This window comes from Aricia agestis, chromosome 4, assembly GCF_905147365.1.
Source record: "Aricia agestis chromosome 4, ilAriAges1.1, whole genome shotgun sequence".
Classification (NCBI taxonomy): Eukaryota; Metazoa; Arthropoda; class Insecta; order Lepidoptera; family Lycaenidae; genus Aricia; species Aricia agestis.
Window position 1 is genome coordinate 4,029,485 of NC_056409.1, and position 21,858 is coordinate 4,051,342.

At 38.2% G+C, this 21,858-nt stretch overlaps 1 protein-coding gene across 2 annotated transcripts in view; it reads right to left on the reverse strand.

The window, feature by feature from the left end:
• Positions 1-252: 252 nt before the first annotated feature.
• The window catches only part of LOC121726327 (neuropeptides capa receptor-like), an 89,104-nt gene continuing 67,498 nt past the window's right edge, over positions 253-21,858 (reverse strand). Inside the window, exons 5-7 of one of the 2 annotated variants that reach the window (XM_042113641.1) lie at positions 16,838-16,941; positions 13,043-13,226; positions 253-692 (exon numbers count right to left, since the gene is read on the reverse strand). In XM_042113641.1, the coding sequence (XP_041969575.1) occupies positions 446-692; positions 13,043-13,226; positions 16,838-16,941 (535 nt within the window). In that variant the 3' untranslated portion in view covers positions 253-445. Of the gene's footprint in view, positions 693-13,042; positions 13,227-16,837; positions 16,957-21,858 lie in introns of both variants that reach the window. The other variant, XM_042113640.1, reaches the window with a different exon arrangement.

Sequence of the window (21,858 nt, forward strand, 5' to 3'; positions counted from 1 at the left end):
ATACAAAATTCAATCAGTTTTTTGTCTCTCCTGAAAAGTTGCTATTTTTTGACTTACGTGGTGTTAGAACTTCAACGAAGTTTTATTATTCGTAGCATTTAAGGCTGGTATAAATAGTCAGTACTCAAGATGCATCTCGGTCTCAAGACGCGGTTCGGCTCTATGATTGGTCCATATTTTGACAGCCAACCAATCACAGAGCCTGAACCGTGTCTTGAGACCGAGTTGAGTACTAACGTTCCACTGTGAGTGCGGCAGTTAGTTACACTTCGCACTTCTTTTACCAGCGGCGGTACACCAGTACAATATGACGGCTTCAAGACATCACTGGATACTAGACAAAACTTTGGAATTTACGCCTTGTATTCTTTGTTTTAATATGCGTTGCTAACTTAGCTAGGGGCCTACAATATAGTCACACTGTTATTACAAAATTACGTACAATTTACGTGATGTCGTCATGCGACTGGCGCTTCCCGAAAAATACTATGGTGGTATCGTCGAATTTGGTCTCTATGCAGAAGGGAGTGGGCTCGTCCTTGACGTAGTCGACCTTGGAGGTAGGCTTGCGGTTGTCCTTGAAGAAGCTGGAGCGGGGCAGCGTGGTGGACATGGTGTTGTGCCTCGGCCTGGCACGGGAGCCCGGCTGCCGACTCGCGCAGAGAAGGGTATCGTGGAACGCCATTCTGTACCTGTGGGGAACGCGAGTTGGTATTCGTTAATTGGTACATATGGTCACCGCCATTAGGCGTCAATCTCGAAATCAGCGGGCAGAGGGGCGCGGCGGTAGCGGCGCGCGGCGGTGGCGCAGAATCGGCGCGTTCATGTATATTATATTTTTATGGAGCTGGCGAAGGCGAGCGGCGCGCGTCATAATAGACGGCTTCCCGCGCCGCCGCTGCTGCTCCCGCCCCGCTGATATCGAGGCTGAGGCCTTATATAGATAACTAGCGACCCGCCTCGGCTTCGCACGGGTATAAACTATGCATAGCCTGTCATTCACTGAAGAAATGATTAAAATACATTCAGTAGTTTTGATTTATATTCATTACTACCCGTGGCCCGCATTGACCGGTACGTCCCACAATTTTAAATCTGTAATATCTTCGAAAATATTAATTTAAATCATATGATATAATTATGAGGATTCTATAGGACATAGTTATTTATGTATCTAATGGTGCAAGTGCGACGTGGGTAAGGTTATGTAATAAAGTATTTACTGGCAACTACAAACGTTTTTAAACGTATACATCGAGATATATTAATTACTACAACGTATATTAATTAGTTTTGTATAGCCAATTTTGTTATGAAACTAAAACGATGAAGGTTTCAAAAATGAAAAAAACTTATGAATAATATGCACGTCGAACATGTAAATATCAATGTAAAATATATTTTCATAGTCCAACTAATATAAATTGTAGTCACACACTTCCCGAAAATTGCGGTCGACTTGAATGAAAAATAAATGATCAGCCCGCGTTCCAAGAATTTCCTGAATTCAAGATTGATCGACGGTGACATTACGCGCGGACCGCTGTGACTGGAATATTCCAGAAGATTCGTGTGAATCCTTACTATAGTAAGGTTCAACTGACACTGCAGAGCCGAAGCTTTGCGATGTGACTATTTGCCTACAGCATGCATATTCATCTCTATTGTTCTATTAATTTTATATTTTAAAGTACACATTTTTGCTACGAAAACATAAGAGCGCACGTTGACGCGCGCATTCGCTCGGTATAAGCTCCCATATTTACATAGTAGAAATTCGTGTGTAACAAAAATAAGTGATAATACTTTAGGGTGTGTACGTGTTCCTTGTAGAGAGTTCACTATGAAAGTAGCAGCGCTGAAAGACGAACAATTTTTTTCACTTTTTGTATGGGCAAGGACCCGAGCGTCATGAGTTTCCCCATACGAAAGTGAAAAAAAAATTTGGTCTTTCAGCGCTGCTACTTTCACAGTGAACTCTCTACAAGGAACACGTACACACCCTAAAGTATTATCACTTATTTTTGTTACACCCTGTAGACATTAATGCTTTGACGAAAAACGTGACGCGTCGCGCGCTTCGATTCTGCTTAAGGCCCAGTAGTCCCTAAAATAAGCAGGTCGATGTCTGTCAGTACGAATATCGACGTTAAGGATATTAAAATAACATTAATATCAGCGCGCCTTGTACAGTGGCTGTTACGCGCTCGCCGCGTGCCTTGATAATAGAAAATAGGAGAAAAATCTTTTGTTTTTAGTATTACACAAATCAAATATATCAAATCGTTTACGTTAGGTTACGACACATATACATTTTGTTTTTTCTAGAAAGTGTGTAATTTAGCCATAAAATAATTTAGTTATGAAAAACAGCGTTATAACAGTCATCTTTGAGATTTTTTACTATCGAGCAGAATTTTTCAAATTGTGTACTGATATACCTTTGCGTATAGGAAATTTTCTCAATTTTAAAACGATTAGTACTTATTTTATACTTAAATAATGACATTTCCTTTACTAAAAACGTGTTTTAAAAACCTCATTTTATGTAGTTGCAACAACCACAGTGCCTTAACTGTGAGGCTCGATTTCCCAGAAGTAATACGATAACATTATTTACTGGTATAATGAAAATCCGAATGACACTCGAGTATTCGATTTTTTATTGAAGCTTGGTGTTTCTAGGGTACCTCAAGGCTCGTCATCATCATTTAGTGCCCTCTTCATATCGAAGTTCGGCGGTCATCAGGACCGGAAGTTATTGAATTACTTCCGGTCCTGATGACCGCCGAACTTCGATATGAAGAGTACTGGGCTAATTTCTTTAATTTGGGGTAGCATCTGGTCAATTATTTTATTTCATCGATCCATTTTCTTCTTGGTCTAGTGGTCTTTTTCCAGGAAATCTACCCTCTATGATCAACCATATTTATTCGTATTGGGATCCTATTTGTAGGTGTCCGAAAAAAGCAAACTATATTTTTTTTGATGATGATATTCATTATACTGGCGTTCAAACTAACCTAACCTTAAGGCTACACGGTGTAATTACACCTACATACACTCTTCGTCTCTTTGTCTGAATCACACTTATTTATTTTGTAACTTGTAACTAAATACTTTAAATTATCATACAGTACCTACGTATTAATCTACAAATAATAAACCCGAATAAGTTACATAGTTCAATGTGTCTAGATCATAACATTTAATTTACAAGCTCGTTAGGATAAATTATTCATATTATTATGATGATACCCTGATTATATTCGGCTTACTTAATGACATAGAATACATTAGCTGCCGTGGTGGTAAACTCTGCCTCGACTAATAGTTGATATTTTAAGAGCAATTGCGTAATACATTATGTGTTACATTCCCCTCGCTGTCTAGTATTTGTGGAAGAGATGGGAAACACGAAGTGTTTAAATATCTTGATTTAAATAATATGTACATAATACACCATTGACAATCTATTAGTAGCGCGGTTGTTGAATAGCAGGCATAATAAAGCTCGATTTCCGATCTTGGAGCTTTTCTTGAATTAGGTAACCAACCTATTACTGTAATTTGTCTTAAGGGACTAACCCTAAATTGTGGATTTTATAATTCATTTTTATACTTGAAAATAAGCCCCGAATTGTTTCATTTTCTAAATATACAGGTTGTAACAAAAATAAGTGATAATACTTTAGGGTGTGTACGTGTTCCTTGTAGAGAGTTCACTGTGAAAGTAGCAGCGCTCAAAGACCAAAAATTTTTTTCACTTTTGTATGGGGAAACTCGTGACGCTCGGGCCCTTGCCCATACAAAAGTGAAGAAAAAAAATTCGTCTTTCAGCGCTGCTACTTTCACAGTGAACTTACAAGGAACACGTACACACCCTAAAGTATTATCACTTATTTTTGTTACACACTGTAGATACTACATTATATTTCCAAGAAGACACAAGACACGATATCCTAAAATTTTCTCGATAGACAAAAATCACAACGATGCATCTAATTTTCACGAATTTTTCATATACAGGGTGTAACAAAAATAAGTGATAATACTTTAGGTTGTGTACATGTTCCTTGTAGAGAGTTCACTGTGAAAGTAGCAGCGCCGAAAGACCAAAAATTTTTTTCACTTTTGTATGGGGAAACTCGTGACGCTCGGGCCCTTTTCCATACAAAAGTGAAAAAAAAAATTCGTCTTTCAGCGCTGCTACTTTCACAGTGAACTCTCTACAAGGAACACGTACACACCCTAAAGTATTATCACTTATTTTTGTTACACACTGTATTGCCATAACCGTACATTAAACTAAGATAATATTTTAACACATTGTTTAAAATTCTTTCATTGAGACACTGATCTGGCAGATTTTTAAAATGTTGTATATTTATCGAGTTATTAAGAAAAAAGTAACTTGGTGATGATTCCCTTTCGTCCTTTTTCACCTGGCATATGAAAGACGAGCGTGAGTGTCAAGAGAGAAGGACGATGTTTGATTTTTTGGGTTAGTCGCCCTCTTGGGCGAAAATGCGAAATAAAGATAAAACCTATGCAATAGCTTAAGAAGCTACTGCATAGGTTTTATCGCGGGCTTTGAGCGCTGGAGAGAGTGGGGGCTTGTAGGTTTAACGAAAATAAACCTACAACCCCCCACTCCGTCAATATTACAACAATATTATTTTATTATGATTGGATATTTTGGCGTCACTAAATATCAAAACTCAAAAGTATCGCTTTGTTCGTTTGTTGGTGTTTACTGGCAAGGACCCCTAAAAAGTTTTCACGAGGTGTTTATTGAGGGAATCACGGCGGAAACCCGGCTCGTTCAGAAGGCTCAAGACATGAACTGATGGTCCTCTAGAAGCGAGCACGCGCGTTATGTGTGCGTGCATGCATCAAATGTCTACGCACCGTGAATTTTAACTCCTCATCACGAAAAAGGCAATAACAAAAATGTTTTCTGTACACCTGTTTTATCGCGAAGAAGGGTTATAACCCAGAAGGGTTTCGAATGAGCGCAATACATATTAGGTATATCAGCTACTATATTAGTTTTTAATTTTAGGACTCTTGTTACTTATTGCTTTAGCGTGTAATAATTTTCACAGCTTTCTATACTGCTGCTACATTCTACTAACTGTGCAAATATTGGAGAGGTAAGGGCCGAGACACATAAACACGATACGACGTCGTGTCGTACCACGATGCGGCGTCATTTCACGATGCGACGTCGCGGCGTGGGAATCTACGACGAGCAAAGTAAAAAACTACGTCGCGATATCGTAACGTGCCACGATACACGGCACGACGTCGCGTCGTAGAAACTCACGATGCGTTCCTGTGTCAGTGCCACAGTTGTTATTCCAAATTCAAAGATGACCAAGGACGGATAAACATTAACGACGAGAATTCAGACAACAGAGAGAGGAGAGAGGGAGACGCGGGACTGATTTTTTACACGCAAACGACGGGAAACTATCCTGAGCTTTCGTATTCTGTAAACATAATAGTACTTATTTTATCTAATAAGATAAAATAAGTACTATTATGTTTACAGGTCAATAGACCTTCTTGTGCCGAACTCACCCCATGTTAAAGTTTACAGAACTAGATATAAAGCATATAAAGTAACGATATTAAAGTTGTTTAGTTAGCTGTTAGGAGCTAAAGATTTTCATCCACCTAGCTGCTGTGAAGTCAATATTGACACTTTCCAATATCGCTCAGCAATTTCCGCTGATAACGTAAAATCTCAAATAAACTTGCTCTTTCAGGTTCTTTTCCATTTTTCTCTCGTCCCTAGTTCAAATATGTTTTATTACGTAATAAATTTGTTCTAAATGCAAACAAACAACTTATTAAACACAGAATACACGTTTTTATTTGATTAAATTTTGCGAGCAAAACAGGAAATATTTTATTTATGGTTCGTTTAAATATTATTATGTCTCAGTCGAGACTCCAAAGCCACTGGGAGTGTTTTTTATTAAAATAATCTTAAGCTACTTTTTTGGCAAAATATACGGATTTTCCTAATTGTCGAACTACTAACAGGCGATCTTTTACTTTGATATCCGATAAATAATAAAAACCGGCTAAGTTCGTGTCGTGCCACGCGCAATATAACTCTATATTGCGCGTGGCACGACACGCACTTAGCCGGTTTTGTACGATGTATAATTTGTGGTGTAATTTATAGGTTATTATCCGTAACTTTACGATTTTGCAATAGGGGTTCGCCCTATTGCAAGATTTTTGCAAATCCTGAAACAAGTCGATTGCTTGATTGGTGGTTAGTTCTCGAACCGGTGGTAGGCATCATGTAGACTTTCAGAAAATATTTTCTAAAAATGTATTCTGAATAAAACATTTTGAATTTGAGTTTGCTTTATTTACATGAAAAATTCTTGAATGCCTTTGATTGTTCATTAAAAAAACTGGCCAAGTGCATGTCGGGCCACTCGCAATATAGGGTTCCGTAGTGCCGCTAGTATTTTTAATAATTTTTATGGTCAATAAATGCACATTTATAACGTGTTTTACACTACTAACAATATCATCTCAGTAACATTCAAGGTTTTTGAACGAAAAGTTCCTTGGTACTTCTACGAATACATTTTTTTAATTGATAGACTATTAGTCAATAACTTATGAATTCTTCTTAGCCGTGATATTTTTCCTTTTAAATTCAGCATATTTCCTACTCCTGAGAATTTTTTCACATTTCCAGAAGCAACCGTTTAGCTGGTTGAAATTGAAGAAGGGGGGACACTGGACTCTAACGATTTTTTCCCCTTTAAAACTTCATATTTCACAAATGGATCCCTAAATCGGAAAATGACCTTTTGATACTCATAATATTTTTAAAATACCTATCCTACGACACCGCACACGGTGGGGTGGACGCAGTGCCGTAAATAGCCTTTTTTGCGCCCTGTGCCGTGTGCGAGATTCTATAACTGCGCCCCTGTTTCTTTTTTAGTCATTATAGGTACCCGAGCAATGCTACGTATAGGCCCCTCTGATCTGGCCATTCTTGCGCCCCCCGAGAGTCTACGCCCTGTGCCTGGGCACCGGTAGCACCGCCCTATTTACGGCACTGGGTGGACGCGAAAAAAAAATCACCCCCGCATTGATGTGTAAAAAAATTTTTACGGTACCTCACACCACACACGGTAGTGAGGTACTATCAGCGACCACTGGGTACTATAAACAATTTTTTTAAGACTTTATATTATAGGATTATGTTGGCATCATTAAGATGTGCATTCATGCCGAATCACAGCTTTGTAGGCCTTATAGTCTCTGAGCAAAACCGTGGACAGACAGACGGACGGACAGACCGAAACTATAAGGGTTCCTTGTTGACTACGGAACCCTAAAAAGGCAAATGTAAGCAAAACAAGCTAAGAGGAATACGCTATAGAATAAAATTAGCCAATGACGAAATCACTTAGAGAAAAAATATCATTCCACGAATATTGAGATAATAAGCCCAATCAGGCAGGAGATCGAAATTAGATCAAATAGTACAATATTTGATCTACATGTTATTTTTGTTTGACCTGGAGGCCGATTCTCATACCTTGATTGTCGCTTCGATTGTAGGCTAATTACTAGGGGAGGTGGTGCTATAATTGGTCAGCTAGCGAGACGGTTATCCCACCGTCATAATAACGGCTGACGGTTTTATTTATTATTTACAAAGTAGAAACATTCACCTGAATAAATTTTGTACGGTATGAAATGACTTTATACTTAAATTTTTTTACATTTTCAGTAACGCGACTGACGTTAAAACTTGAATCCCCCGTCTGTAATACGGCTGACGGTGATTTTTTAGTTAAACATGACCTCAATATTCACCCATCAAATTTTCATACGGTATAAAATTACTTTTAGCAACATTTTTTCGACAAATTTGAGACCAATGTTTATTCCACCGGTTCTGAAGCAGCTGACGATCAAAACTCCTATGTATTAGTGGAACACTATTATTGTTACGATTGTCACTCGGTATGAAATTACTTTTCAAAATGACCACCACCTCCCCTACTATAAACTCACGTGCGTTTAGTGCCTTATCATACTAACGAATACGTCGCGAGCATGCAACGAACCCTTCACGGATACGTCGCGGTCTCGCAACGAGATGGCTGAGCTGCCCCCCTAGACAAGTGGCAAAACGCTAATGTCAAATGTATGGATTTGACATTAGTATTCGCTAGCCTAGCGATGACTTATGTCAAATCGCATACATTTTGCAGCATTAGCGTTTTGCCACTTGTCTAGGGGGGCTGGTTGCAAACACTCGATGAAAACGTATCTGTCGCAGTTGTATTGTATAGTCCGCCGTATTACATTTCAAATGTTTTCAAAAGCAGGGCCGTTTTGTAATGCGCCGGTTCAACGATTAGCCGTATTGCCATTTCGATACATTTTTCAATAAAAAGTAGTAACGGCCAACGTTTAGCCGCATCGTACTACTACTTCAATTTGCTGTTGAACTTCTTTTGCTTTTTTCTTTATTGTCTTTCGCCTACAGCTCTATTGTTTTACGAGTATTATTATTTAAGTTTTTCGCACGCATTCGCTCATATTTTCATAGCAGAATTTTATACTTAATAGAAAAATTTTAGAGATGAATAAGGCGAAAAACGTGACGCGTCCTTTCGACTCTGCCCCAGTGTGAGTAGAGCCTAAAGTCGCTCACTCCTTAGTATGATAACGGCTTTTTACTATCTCACGCTAAAATAAGAAACCTGAAACAACATTCATGGTATGAGAATCGGACCCCAGACGTTACTAATAGGCTAATTCGATATAAAGGTTCGAATAGGCATGATGACTATTTTTTTTTATAATCGGTCATTGAAAGACACTTAAAAAATAGAAACATCGTTGAAAGAATGACTCTGATAGCTTAAAAATTCACCAAGATATGACAATTCAAATATCTCATAAAAAAGACCTGCCCGAAAAGCTCCATCCTCCAAAATGCTACGAAAGTATGACGTCAGTCTTTCGTAGTTTATACGCATCGGGAGACAACTTTGTTCGACGGGTATATAAAATCTTGCGTTTATGAAAGTGGTTTCATAACAAAAGTTGCTTTTAATTGCATAAGTTATCGAATTATTATATATGTTACGCTCAAAGACCGAAATCGCTTAATGAGCGAAAAAATAGCTCACAACGCGTTGTGGTTACAGTGTAACAGCCACGACGCGAAATTCGCGTCGAGGCTCTAATGAAAACGGCCACGACGCGTTCTGGCAATCACAAAAAGACCATAACGCGAAATTCAAGTCGTGGCTGATATGCTATACGTTTTTCTTGATTTGTTCTTGATTGATTAATCGTCCATAGGTATGGAAGATTATATTTGAATTAAGTACTACGCGTACTATAAAATATTTTTTCTTTTACTAAATCACTGCATTACGTGTTTATCATTATTATTTATAAAATATCCATAGTTCCATACATTTCGTATTTATATTATTACTGTCTGTCAGTTTTTACTGTCAGTTTTTTTTAATTAAGATCAAATTACGTCTTTATATTAAAAAAAACAACAACAAACAACAACACGTTTCGCCAGGCAGACAGACAGTAATAATATTAGTACGAATAGTATGGAACTATGGATATTTTATAAATAATAATGATAAACACGTAATGCAGTGATTTAGTAAAAGAAAAAATATCAGGTAGTACGCGTGGTAATTCAAATATAATCTTCCATACCTATGGACAATTAATCAATCAAGAACAAATAAAGAGAAACGAATAGCATATCAGCCATGTAACGGATTTCGCGTTATGGTCTTTTTGTGATTGCCAGAACGCGTCGTGGCCGTTTTCATTAGAGCCACGACGCGAAATTCGCGTCGTGGCTTCACTGTGACCACAACGCGTTGTGAGCTATTTTTTCGCTCACTGAGCGATTTCGGTCTTTGAGCGTAACATATACAAATATTAAGAAATTTAATTGAAAAAAAATTCGACTTGAATATCCAACTTTGAAGGCGCATAACAAAAAATCTACAAATGCTATCAAGCTGAAATTTTGGGAACACTTATTTTTTACCGTGATTTTTTTATTTTATTAACAAAATTCGCTAATCTTTGACCTTGTCATCATCCCTATTTTGTTTGACGAAAACACTTTTTTTACAGGTGGTCCCCTGCTCCCCTGGGTACGAGAGAATCTATACTATATACTTATTATATTTATAATATTATAAAGCGGAAGTTTGTTAGTTAGTTTGTTTGAACGCGCTAATCTCAGGAACTACTGGTTAGATGTGAAAAAATCTTTCAGTGTTAGATAGCCCATTTATCGAGAAAGGCTTATAAGCTATATTTTATCACGCGAATACTAATAGGAGCGAAGAAATAGAGGAAAGTGTGGAAAAAACGGGGGGAAATTATTTGAAAGGGCTTATTTGAACGCGCTAATCGCAGGAACTACTGGTCCGATTTGAAAAATTATTTCAGTGTTAGATAGCCCATTTGTTGAGGAAGACTATATTTTATTACGCTGAGATTAATAGGAGTCAAGAAATAGATGAAAGTGTGGAAAAACATGGTAAATTATTTGAAAGGGCTTATTTGAACGCGCTAATCTCAGGAACTAAGCGAAGAAGTAGAGGAAAATGTGGAAAAAACGTAGGAAATTATTTAAAATATTGTTTATTATCTTAAGAAACTCCTGGAGCAATTATTATGTTATTTGGCACACATGAAGAATAGACCACGTGAAAGAACATAGGTTTCTTTTTTTGCGGAAAAATGTACGGTTTCCGTGACATTCCTAAATTACGCGGCGAAGCCGCGCGGAACATCTAGTTCTGAATAACATTACCTTGACGCGGGTACAGGAAATATTAATTTAAGAGGTGTTATTGCAGTTTTATATAAAAGTTACCTAAACTAGTTTACGAATCTTTTTTCCAAACTGGTAATAGGGTCTAATTTTTTAAATTTCAAATTTAAAATGTTAAGGGATATTTTCTTAAAGGCAAAGCTAATTATTGATTGATAGACACAAACCAAACCCGTATAGTTAAAAACATGTCACGTACGTATTTTCCCATAAAATATTATTTACTATATAGAAATGATTTTTCAAATTGACGACCTCTTTGGCTCAGCGCTCAAGTCGGAGGTCATTGTGTCATATAATAAAAATATTAAATATACCTATGTAATATTTCCGTCTAATCCAGTCTTATATCCGGTCTGGTACCCGTAACAGAAGTCCTTCAGGTACTTAGCAGACCGACGTTATGTGAAGCGTCCATAGATATTATTATTGTTATTAAATTCCGCCTCAAATTGTGAGATAACGTATAGTATTACACATGAACGAGCATGATGATGAAGCTTTGAAAAAAATATTATTATTGTCGTACATTTTCGTTACATCTAAATTTCATTTACAACTCTCAGAAGCTCTGTATTTTCGTTATTACGTTTCCCTCAGAAGCCCTGATTCACTCAAGAGCTCTGTTTTCCTCAAAAGCTACGTTTTCGTCAAAAGCTCTGTTTTCCTGGAAAAGTGATTGCTTTGAAAAGCGGAAGAACTACCTATTAAAATAATGAGTATGTATAGCGTAAGTAATCAACCAAGATAAAATAGAACGTTCAATTATATGAGCGCAACTTACGAGTGTCTTGCGGCCGTGTGTACGCATGAACATTGAACAGTATTATAATTTGATCGCGTTTCTGCCTTGTTCTTCGTTGTCGTAAAGAATATATAATATACGTATAGTACATACGTACGTTTTGCTTCTCACATGCCTCGTTTGTATTTTGCATCGTATTTGGCTTCTGTTGGTTATCGTTTTAATTGAAAATTTCTTTTACCAGACAGACTTTGTAGTATCTTTATTATTAAAAGGAAAAGTAAGTATTTTACGAGTTTTTGTATGTTTAGTGATAGTTTATAACATTTCGTAAAGTACTTAATTAAAACTAAAATTCTTAGGTACGTATGAGAATTATAAAATAGCATTTTTTTGTAAGCCACTTTTTGCGGCAATAACACTTAAACATTTTTTTACTAATAAAATATGTAAGTACAAAAAACTAAGATACTTTACTTTTGTGCCGGAGCTTGGGCCTTTTTGGGTGTTCTCCTTTGATAAATTATTGTCATTTCACAAAAATATTTTGTGAGGAATGATGTCATTCGTTCAATTCAGAACCTCACTCTGTGTTGGATCGCACAATTTAATCTGATAACAGTAAATTGAATTGAAGTGATAAATCGACCGTTATAATATCTTTTAACGCGCCCTTTATCCAAATTTTCGCCGATAACGATATGTAGAGAAGTTCATCGCTTTATTGTGATTAATGGCTATGGTATTAACTCGCTTGTTTAAATTATAGACTCATGGAAATATTGCTATCAAGTTTATATCACGTATCCATCGAGATAGTGATATGTTTGTGTAAGACAATAAGAGTTTCGAATTTCTAAGGTCTTTAGTCAGGGGTCCAATTATCATGATATTTCGAATGTCGACAGCATATTGTGAACACGCGAGTAAGAAAGCCTTCCTTACGAAGCACGAAGAAATTCACAAAATAACTGACTCTTACGTCTCGTCGTCGTCGCGTTGAGGCTGTTTACACACACGCCGCTGCAATACTAATCCTTGTATTTCTATGGGCCCTTACACACACGCCGCAGCGGCAGCCTGACAAGACGATGCGATGCATTTTAATAATTATGAGCTAGTTAAAATCAGGGCGGCTCAACACAATCGGCTACCGGTGACGAATCAGGAAGCATCAAACAATCGGACGAGAATGCCGCGTCCTGCTCTAATAACGTCATTTCACGTTTGCTGAGTTATAGGACGCGGTATTCTAGCTCGTTCGATTGTTTGAGTCTCAAAACGGTTTCGTATTACGGCCTCGGTACCTGCGACACATACACACCCTAAAGTAATATTATTACTTAGTATTGTTACACCTTGTATAACCGCGTTACTGACCTGGCTCATATTAATATTCCACTCACCTAGCGCTCATGACGTTGTACAATATGGGGTTGACGGTGGCCGACACGTAGTAGAGCGCGCCGGCCACGTTGAACAGGTACTCGTTGATGACGTGGAACTGGGGATGCGAGCTGCCGTAGATGAAGAACAGCCGCTGGATGTGGAACGGCGTCCAGCACACGAAGAACGCGATCACCACCGCCGCTGAAATAGGAAGGACCTTTAAAATTTAACCCCTAAGGGTCACAGCATACATGTATCAACTCGGAAAGGAATCGTCACCGTATCGCCTCGAGCCGTTGAAATTTTGTTTTAAACGGGCTTTGGCCCACCACACATTCCCACCACAGTATCTCCTGTGTCGCCAGGATCGACAGCGGCATCCAACCACGAAAACCCTTTGATATGATCTCAGGGAGCCCGAGGGACATGCTAAAGCTGTCTTGGGACCCGCAACGAAATTAATCAGAAGAAAATAGGAGGAGTAGGAAGAATTCCAGATTCCCTCCCCAATATAAAGCGGGAGACAGCACAAAGTTGCAGTGACCGAAAGTCAAAGAACTGAAGGGGAGAAGCACCGCGGGAATTAACGTTAATAATAATAGTGACTACTACGCTAGACCTAAATTAATTTATTGTGTTAGACTGTTGCCAATAGTAATTGTGACAAAAACGCTTGAAGGCACGGAAGTTCCTAGCGCTGTCCACGAGATCACCGTAGTATGCGACAGATGTGCAGAGTAGGTTGTTTAGCATTGTAGTTCTTTCGTTCTTCCAGAGACTGCACTCCCAGAGAACATGTTGAGCTGTTTGTTCAAACATGTTGCCTTCGGTCGAGCCCTCGCACATGGGTGATGCTACCAGATTAAATCCGTAGAGTTTGGGAGTTTCATACAAAGCGGATCAATACTAAGCGGAATCGTAACGTTATCGCCACGCATTGGAACAGGCTCCGAACCGCGATGCGATGCGTGGTCAACTTGCAGTTCCCGCACTTACGGCTCGTCATCCCCGCGCTTACGTCTCTCCGTCCACCCTTGCTTCGTCGGCGAGTCGTAAGTGCGGTGTCGCCAAGCCGACGTACAGGAGCTGCTGATACGCTTTGGTTACGTGCATACGTCAGGTTGATTGATCCCTTTCCAAGTTGATATGTGTGATGTGACCCTAAGGGTCAAATCAGACCTCAACGCGATGCTTTTCCTTATGTACTTTATTTTTTTTTATTTTAAAATGTCCCTACAGGCTTACCTAACCTTTTAATCGTCAGTGCTTTATATGGAAGCTTCTTTGGGATATACTAAACATCCCCTAGCTTAATCTAACAGATCCGATGACATTTCAATATTCAAAAAAACATTTTTTTTAACCCACCAAGTGAGAAATCTGATTTCTATACCATGATAACTAGACACATGTCGGAAGCCTATATACAAGCTTAATCTGACACGCTCGAGCTTATCCCGAAATCCCCTCTTCCCCTCCCCAACTATGATGTCTCACGCAATTGAAGTCTGTCAATTCAATACAAATTTAGAAATGCATCTACGCGTCGCGTTGCGGTCTGAATTGATCCTAAGGGGCAGAAAGAGAGAATCAACGTTTGATTTCGGGAAGTTCTAATTAGAGTTTTAATACAACATGTACCGTCGAAGAAATTGATTCATAAGCAGTTTGAAGGCCTACGTCATTTGTTAGGGTTATGCCAAATTTATTTTTAATGACATTGTAAAAGTAGCTGGCACTAACTGGATGCGAGTGGCTGAAGATAGAGAACGTTGGTCAGCTCTGGAGGGGGCCTTTACCATCGCTGAGAGGGGTTCTTTCTAAAACTATAATAATTAATTACTTACTATTTACGTGACATGATAATGAATAATTCTAATTATATTACTAATGACATCAATCATTTAATTTGTTATAATAATGAATTACTTACAATAATTTACCTACCTGACATGTTAATGAATTCAATTATAATATTAATAATATAATGTAACTAATTATTTTAATTTTTAAAATTTTAAATAGGCTTTGTTATCATAATATTGTTTAATGATTTTGCATGCGTAATAATAGATAACAAAATTAACTGTACACTGCCTGTCTACTGAAATGCAGTGCCGTAAATAGCCTTTTTTGCGCCCTGTGCGAGTGCGCCCTTGTTTTTTTTAGATAAGTATACAGTTTTAGGTAAGTAGTAAGGTACCCAGAGCAATTATGCTTTGTATATTGTGTAGGTCTGTTTTATTTCATTCAGAGTGATAAAATAAAACATGGTGTTGATTGTTGGTAGACCAATTATTATACTATACTAAAATTTTGGAAAACATACTTTTTTTCAAAGAACTGATATGGGCAAACAAGCAGGCGAGCCGTCTGATATCAAGTAGGTCTTTCGCCTGTTATACCACCCACACTGTGCAGCACTAGGGGCGCAGTGGGAAATTATCGGGAGCAAAACGAAAAAATAATAGTCCTGGTCTGGCGATTGTTGCGCCCCCAGAGAGTCTACGCCCTGTGCCTGGGCACCGTGCACCGGTGGCACCGCCCTATTTACGGCACTGCTGAAATGTTACTGTAAAGCAAGAAATAAAAGGCTTTTTATTTTATTATTTATTATGTCAATTTTATGTTGGATGTGAGTTGTGAGTTGTGACCTTTCGGCTGACATAATGCGACCAAATTACGCATGTCTCCAATCTGCCTATGAATCAACTTCTTTGATAGTAAAGTTTCTACAGGTAGATATTCAATACAGTTTTTATACTTATTGTACTAATATATTTTGTCAAAGCGTTGGTGTACAGGGACGGATTCGTGACGTAATTTTCCCTAATTTTCTAATATAGGTCAAACAACACAGGAAAACTACAACATTCTCATCACACGGGTAATTTCCTAATTGACAATAATAATAATTTTACTCTTTAGGACCCTTCCACAAGACGCTTTTTACGTCTCTAAACTCAGCAAACGGAAGGAAGCCGACACGTTTTAAACTTTATATCTGCCAAAACGCGACAAAAACACGCAGAAGACGAGCGCATCAGAAATAAGCGTCGTCAGTGCATAAAAATACGTCGTGTGGAAAGACCCTTAACTCAAAATATCCTCAACAGATTTTGCCCGATATATGGCACGTGTGGCTGGTTTATGTTGTTGTTGTTGTTTATGTCATATTTTGGTAGTATTTTGGTATGATAAGAAGCTTAAGCCTTAGATAAATTGCTTTTGATCTCGAAATAAGAGTGTTGCCGCGAGGAAAATGGTGTTTATAATGTGCGCTTTTATAATAAATCTGTGTGTAATGTGTCGAGCTAGCGTACGGTCACGCTCCACGTTATGCCGCTGGCCAGCCTGGCTGGTATGCTTCCAGCTCATCGCGCCATCTTTTTCTAGGCCAACCACGGCGGCGGCGTCCATATTCCGTATTGAGATCTTTTGAGATCTTTGCCCAGCGGTCGGGATGCATGCGACTTACGTGTCCCGCCCAATCCCATTTCAACTTTGCCGTCTTTACTACTACGTATGCTGTTTCTCATTTCAACGAGAATGGGCGTTGGGTAATGGGTACGTTAAATGCCCTTTTGATTTTACGCACCGCGGACGTATCGTGCGGTTCAGAAGACTGTAGATGTCGTGATTTCCTTCTATCGTGCACGTTAAAAAGTTATCGTCGACGGAAATTTAAAGGCGTCTTCATATATATTTTCATACATTTTACTACCCTATGTTATCGTTTTACCATGAACGTTCACGATATTACCGCCACGTTCAAAATTATAAAAGTGTACAATGGAAAATGCGTGTCTCACCCAACATCCTAATAACAGCCTTCCTGGACTTGGCCTGCCGGGCCTCGCCGTGTATCTTGCCGTTGAAAAACCCCTGCTTGGTCCGGCGGTCCACCCTCGTTGACCTGTAGTGAAAAGAACTGCTGGGAATATAGCTAGAGCTCCTTACATGTACACTTAAAGTAAGAGCATGCGGTTAGTAGGAACCTAAGTAATTGTTAATAAGATATACTGTATACTACTTCTAATGTTTTAAATGTTTTTCTAAAGTTTCAAATGTTTGTCTAATGTTTTAAAGATTTTACAAAAAAAAAACGGCTGTTCTGGTATGCAGCCGTTGTCAGAAAGTGATGACCGCTTTTTCACAATGTACCAGCAGTGCCGTAAATAGCCTTTTTTGCGCCCTGCGCGAGCTTCTATATAACTGCACCTTTGTTTTTTAACCGACTTAAAAAAAGGAGGAGGTTATATGTTCGGCTGTGGATATTTTTTACTACATTGGGAAACATATTTGGGGCGCAGCGGAAAATATGGATCTGTCTGGTCTGGCCATTCTTTCGCCCTCCCAGAGTCTACGCTCTGTGCCTGAGCACCGGTGGCACCGCCCTATTTACGGCACTGTGTACCAGGTTAAGTACTGGTAACAAGTGAACCTGCAACGAGTATAATTTAAATTCCTCCAGATTTTAATAAAACATTAAAATAGGTTTGAAATAATCTTTAAGGTAGTTTTTTATTTTATTTTAATAGTTACCAAACCTTGACTGACCTATGATAACACATCTACATATAAATAAAAATTACTATGTTAAAGCACAAAATATGAATAGGCGTAATAGTTTTTCCGTAAAGTGTACCACAAAAGTGCTCAGGTTGTACATACTAGGGATCGTTTCGCTCGCCCTAATTATAACAACAGTATATTATGATAAGTCTATGTTACACACAATACAACACACACACTAAGGAAAATGACAGATTTTTGAGTGACAAGCCTATAGCCGTAATATACATTACGAATTCTTTTCTTTCTCATTTATTTATGGTTGAAGTCTGTTGACAACGAGGTGACAAATTAAAAATGGATTATAGTTTTTTTTATTGAATCTTAGATACTATTAGACAATGCTTACACGGCCAGCCAGAGACAAGAGTTGAAAAAAAATGATAAAGTCAATATTTTTTTACAAAATATAGATAGCAGTCCTAATGTCGTTAAAACTGAAGTCGAATTTAGACCATTGGGCGATCTCTAGTTATTAGAAGTATCCGAACAAAGCACCGGGAATTGACAACATTCTAGCTATCGTCTATCGACGTTATAAACCTCTCCGATCGTATTACGAATGCAATTACGAGTACAGAATCTTAATTGGCTGCTGTTAAGCATTGGTGTTTCATCCCACATAAAATCGGGTTTTGAGTTAATAATGCAGTTTTGTTCTTTATAACATAAGGTTTACGACAGTGAAATCCATTTTTTTGAAAACCCACTGTAGCATATTCTAGAGTACAAAAATGGTTAATGCTTATTCCTCTTAGTGAGGTTTTGTATACAGCATTTATGTACTATGTTTCTAAAATGATTTGCGCTTAAACCGCTGAACGATTTTGATAAAATTTTGTATGCGGATACTTTGAATCAATTAAAATGACATTATTAATACAATGAATTTGGCATAAGATATCGATATTGAGTACATGTAGATATTACGTAAGATTTTGGAGAAGGACATAGGATAATATTTTTTTTATGGAAAATGTTCGGTTTTCACGCAATAAACTTTATAAATTTGCGTTTAAGATGCTGAACCGATTTTGATTAAATTTAGTAAATGTAGAAATAATTAGTTTATCACGTGCAGAGTTGGGCCAAAAGTAATTAGTAATTTTAATCAGATCAGAAATTAATCAGATTGATGAAGTAACTGTGCATCTGAAATTACCCGTAAGTTGATTAATAATAATATGTATAAAATGTATTCTAATTATTTTAGTTTGCAATTAGATTAATAATTTATTTAAACTAACGAGTATTTCAATAATTACGCCCAATGTCCAATGCTGGTAATTATAATAAATAAAATAACTACCACACCAATTTCGGGGCGGTGGCCGGTTTCATTAAAACCAGGCCAGTTACGCAGGAGTAATATCATAGTGCCCAAGTGTGTGCGCAATACACAAGAGCACTCGAGGTTCAATGAAACCAGGCCAGTTACGCAGGAGTCATTTTATAGTGCCTAAGTGTGTGCGCAATCACAAGAGCACTCTGATTTTAATGAAACCAGGCCAGTTACGCAGGCGCAATTTTATAGTGTCCAAGTGTGTGCGCAATACACAAGAGCACTCTGGTTTCAATGAAACTAGGCTAGTTACGCAGGAGTAATTTTTATAGTGCCCAAGTGTATGCGCAATACATAAGATCACTCTGGTTTCAATGAAACCAGGCCAGGTGCAATTTTATAGTGCCCCAATGTGTGCGCGATACATAAGAGCACTCTGCGGGAAGCGCGGGAAGGGAAGAAGAAACGGGAACTCTCTGTCCTTTTCCGATACATAACGTATCTGCATACCAAATATCATCAAAATCCATGTAGCGGCATAAGCAGAAATCATTTTATTTAACGCCTGGGAACCGTACATTTTTCCGAGACAAAAAGGATCTTATGTCCTTTTCCGGGACTCAAAGTATCTCCATACCAAGTTCCATCAAAATCTGTTCAGCGGTTTCTTATGATTGCAAAGTCATCAGTTTGCTCATTTGCAAACATACCCGACGCCAAGCAGAACCGCGGCACTCCCAACACTATTCTAAAGCCATATTATATTGTAACATAATTTTATTTACTTACTTATACTTTTTTGTGTATAGTCAAACCACATTTTCACCGTATAAAATGTTTGGCAGAACGCCTTAAAATGTGTTGTTTTTGCTTTTTGCAAAATACTTAGTTATTTTATAGGATTTCAAACGGGATTAAAGCTGTATTTCATGTTGGAATTAAATCTCAAAGTTCAAGTAGTTCAATTGATTTTCCTACAATTAAGTTCTTACTAATTTTTTGGCGCGGTTGTAGAAAATGGGATATTTTTATCTTGAATATTACTAAAATATAGTATAAAATAAAGTCGCTTTCTCTGTCCCTATGTATCTTTGTTCCCTTAAATCTTTAAAACTACGCAACGGATTTTGATGCGGCTTTTTTAATAGATAGAGTAATTAAAGAGAAAGGTTTATAAATATAGTAACATCCATTAAATAGTGGAGAAATACTGTTATATTTTGAGGTTTCTAATGTGATGTCGGAAATAATTACATTTTTTCCGCTTACATTGCAAACGCAGGCCCCTGAACCCTAGCCCCTAGGAGATTTATCAAAATAATGTACTAAGTATTGTACACAATGAAAAGTAGATGGACGTTAATCTTTTGTCGCGAGTATTGAGTACTTACTTTCTTTGTGAAAAAAATTGTAAAGAAAAAGACCGTATTTAAAAAATTCTAAAGTCGATTGATTTTCCAAGAACCAGTGAGTCACGGATATTAGGGCTAGGCCACAACACAGTGTTGCGGCGTCACATCGTATAAATCTACGACGCCGCAGAACGCATCGTGAAAATTTTCGACGTAAAGAGTGCCATACTATATGAAATTTTTGCGTTGCGACATCACATCGCGTTTCTGTGCGATGTTGTTTTTGCGATACGACGCCGCAACGCAGTGTTGTGGCCTGGCCCTTATATATATGCTATTTCAGTAAGATTGCTATTCAGCTGAAAGAGTGGAAAAATTACAATTAGTGCCCGAATCTGATATTGTTTTCAAGTCCAAGAATAAATATACCAACGTGTAAACAAATATTTATGTGACGAAAATAACTACGCAGAATATAAAACGATTTATTTTTAAACATTCTAAGCAATGTTTAATATTGCAAGTTATTAAATACTGAAGTAGTTTAATATTATTAGAGTTTGGCTCAATTATTCGGTATTAATGTCCAGGAATGCCTTGAGCTGAACTCTTGAAAGTCTAGGCAGTAGGCACTATTGGTACCACAGCATTCCTAGAACTGATATTAAACCTAGTATATTATGCCTAAATACTACAATACTTAATACTACAATAATTACTGAAGAGTAAAACCTATCATGGATCATCATGTGCAAACTATGTTTATTATAAGTATAGATTATTATAAAAGATCACATATTACACATATTAGGTTATGATGGATAATCACATAGTTGACGTCAATCATGACAGTGTTACTGCCATGACGAATATGCTACTCCATACGTTCGTATTAGCTCGTATTGGTATATCGTGGACCATCGAATGATCCGCATAAGACTTAAGGCCCAATTGCAGCAACGTCTGTTAGTGTTAACAGCTTATTAAAATGTTATGTCTTTTCTTTCATTCATATGAAAAATGAAAGAGGAAACATGATACTAACTCGAGCATTAACTTTACCAGTCGTTGATGAGATTGGGCCTAAATCTATAAATAGACGATGGAGATTGATGTAGCTGCACCTCGTAGAGCGCTACGCGGCCTCTACACATCGGCGTGTGGCGTAGAGCCGGGAGTTTGATAAAGCTGCACCACGTAGAGCGCTACGCGGCCTCTACACGTCGTCGGCGCACGGTGTAGAACCAGGAGATTGATGTAGTTGCACCTCGTAGAGCGCTACGCGGCCTCTACACATAGGCGCGCAGCGTAAAACTGAGAGTTTGATAAAGCTACACCACGTATAGCGCTACGCGGCCTCTACACGTCATCGGCGCACGGTGTAGAACCAGGAGATTGATGTAGCTGCATCTCGTAGAGCGCTACGTGGCTTCTACACATCGGCGCGCGGTGTACAACCGGGAGCTTGATAAAGCTGCACCACGTAGAGCGCTACGCAGCCTCTACACATAGGCGCGCAGCGTAGAACTGAGAGTTTGATTAAAGCTGCACCACGTATAGCGCTACGCGGCGTCTACACGTCATCGGCGCACGGTGTAGAACCAGGAGATTGATGTAGTTGCAC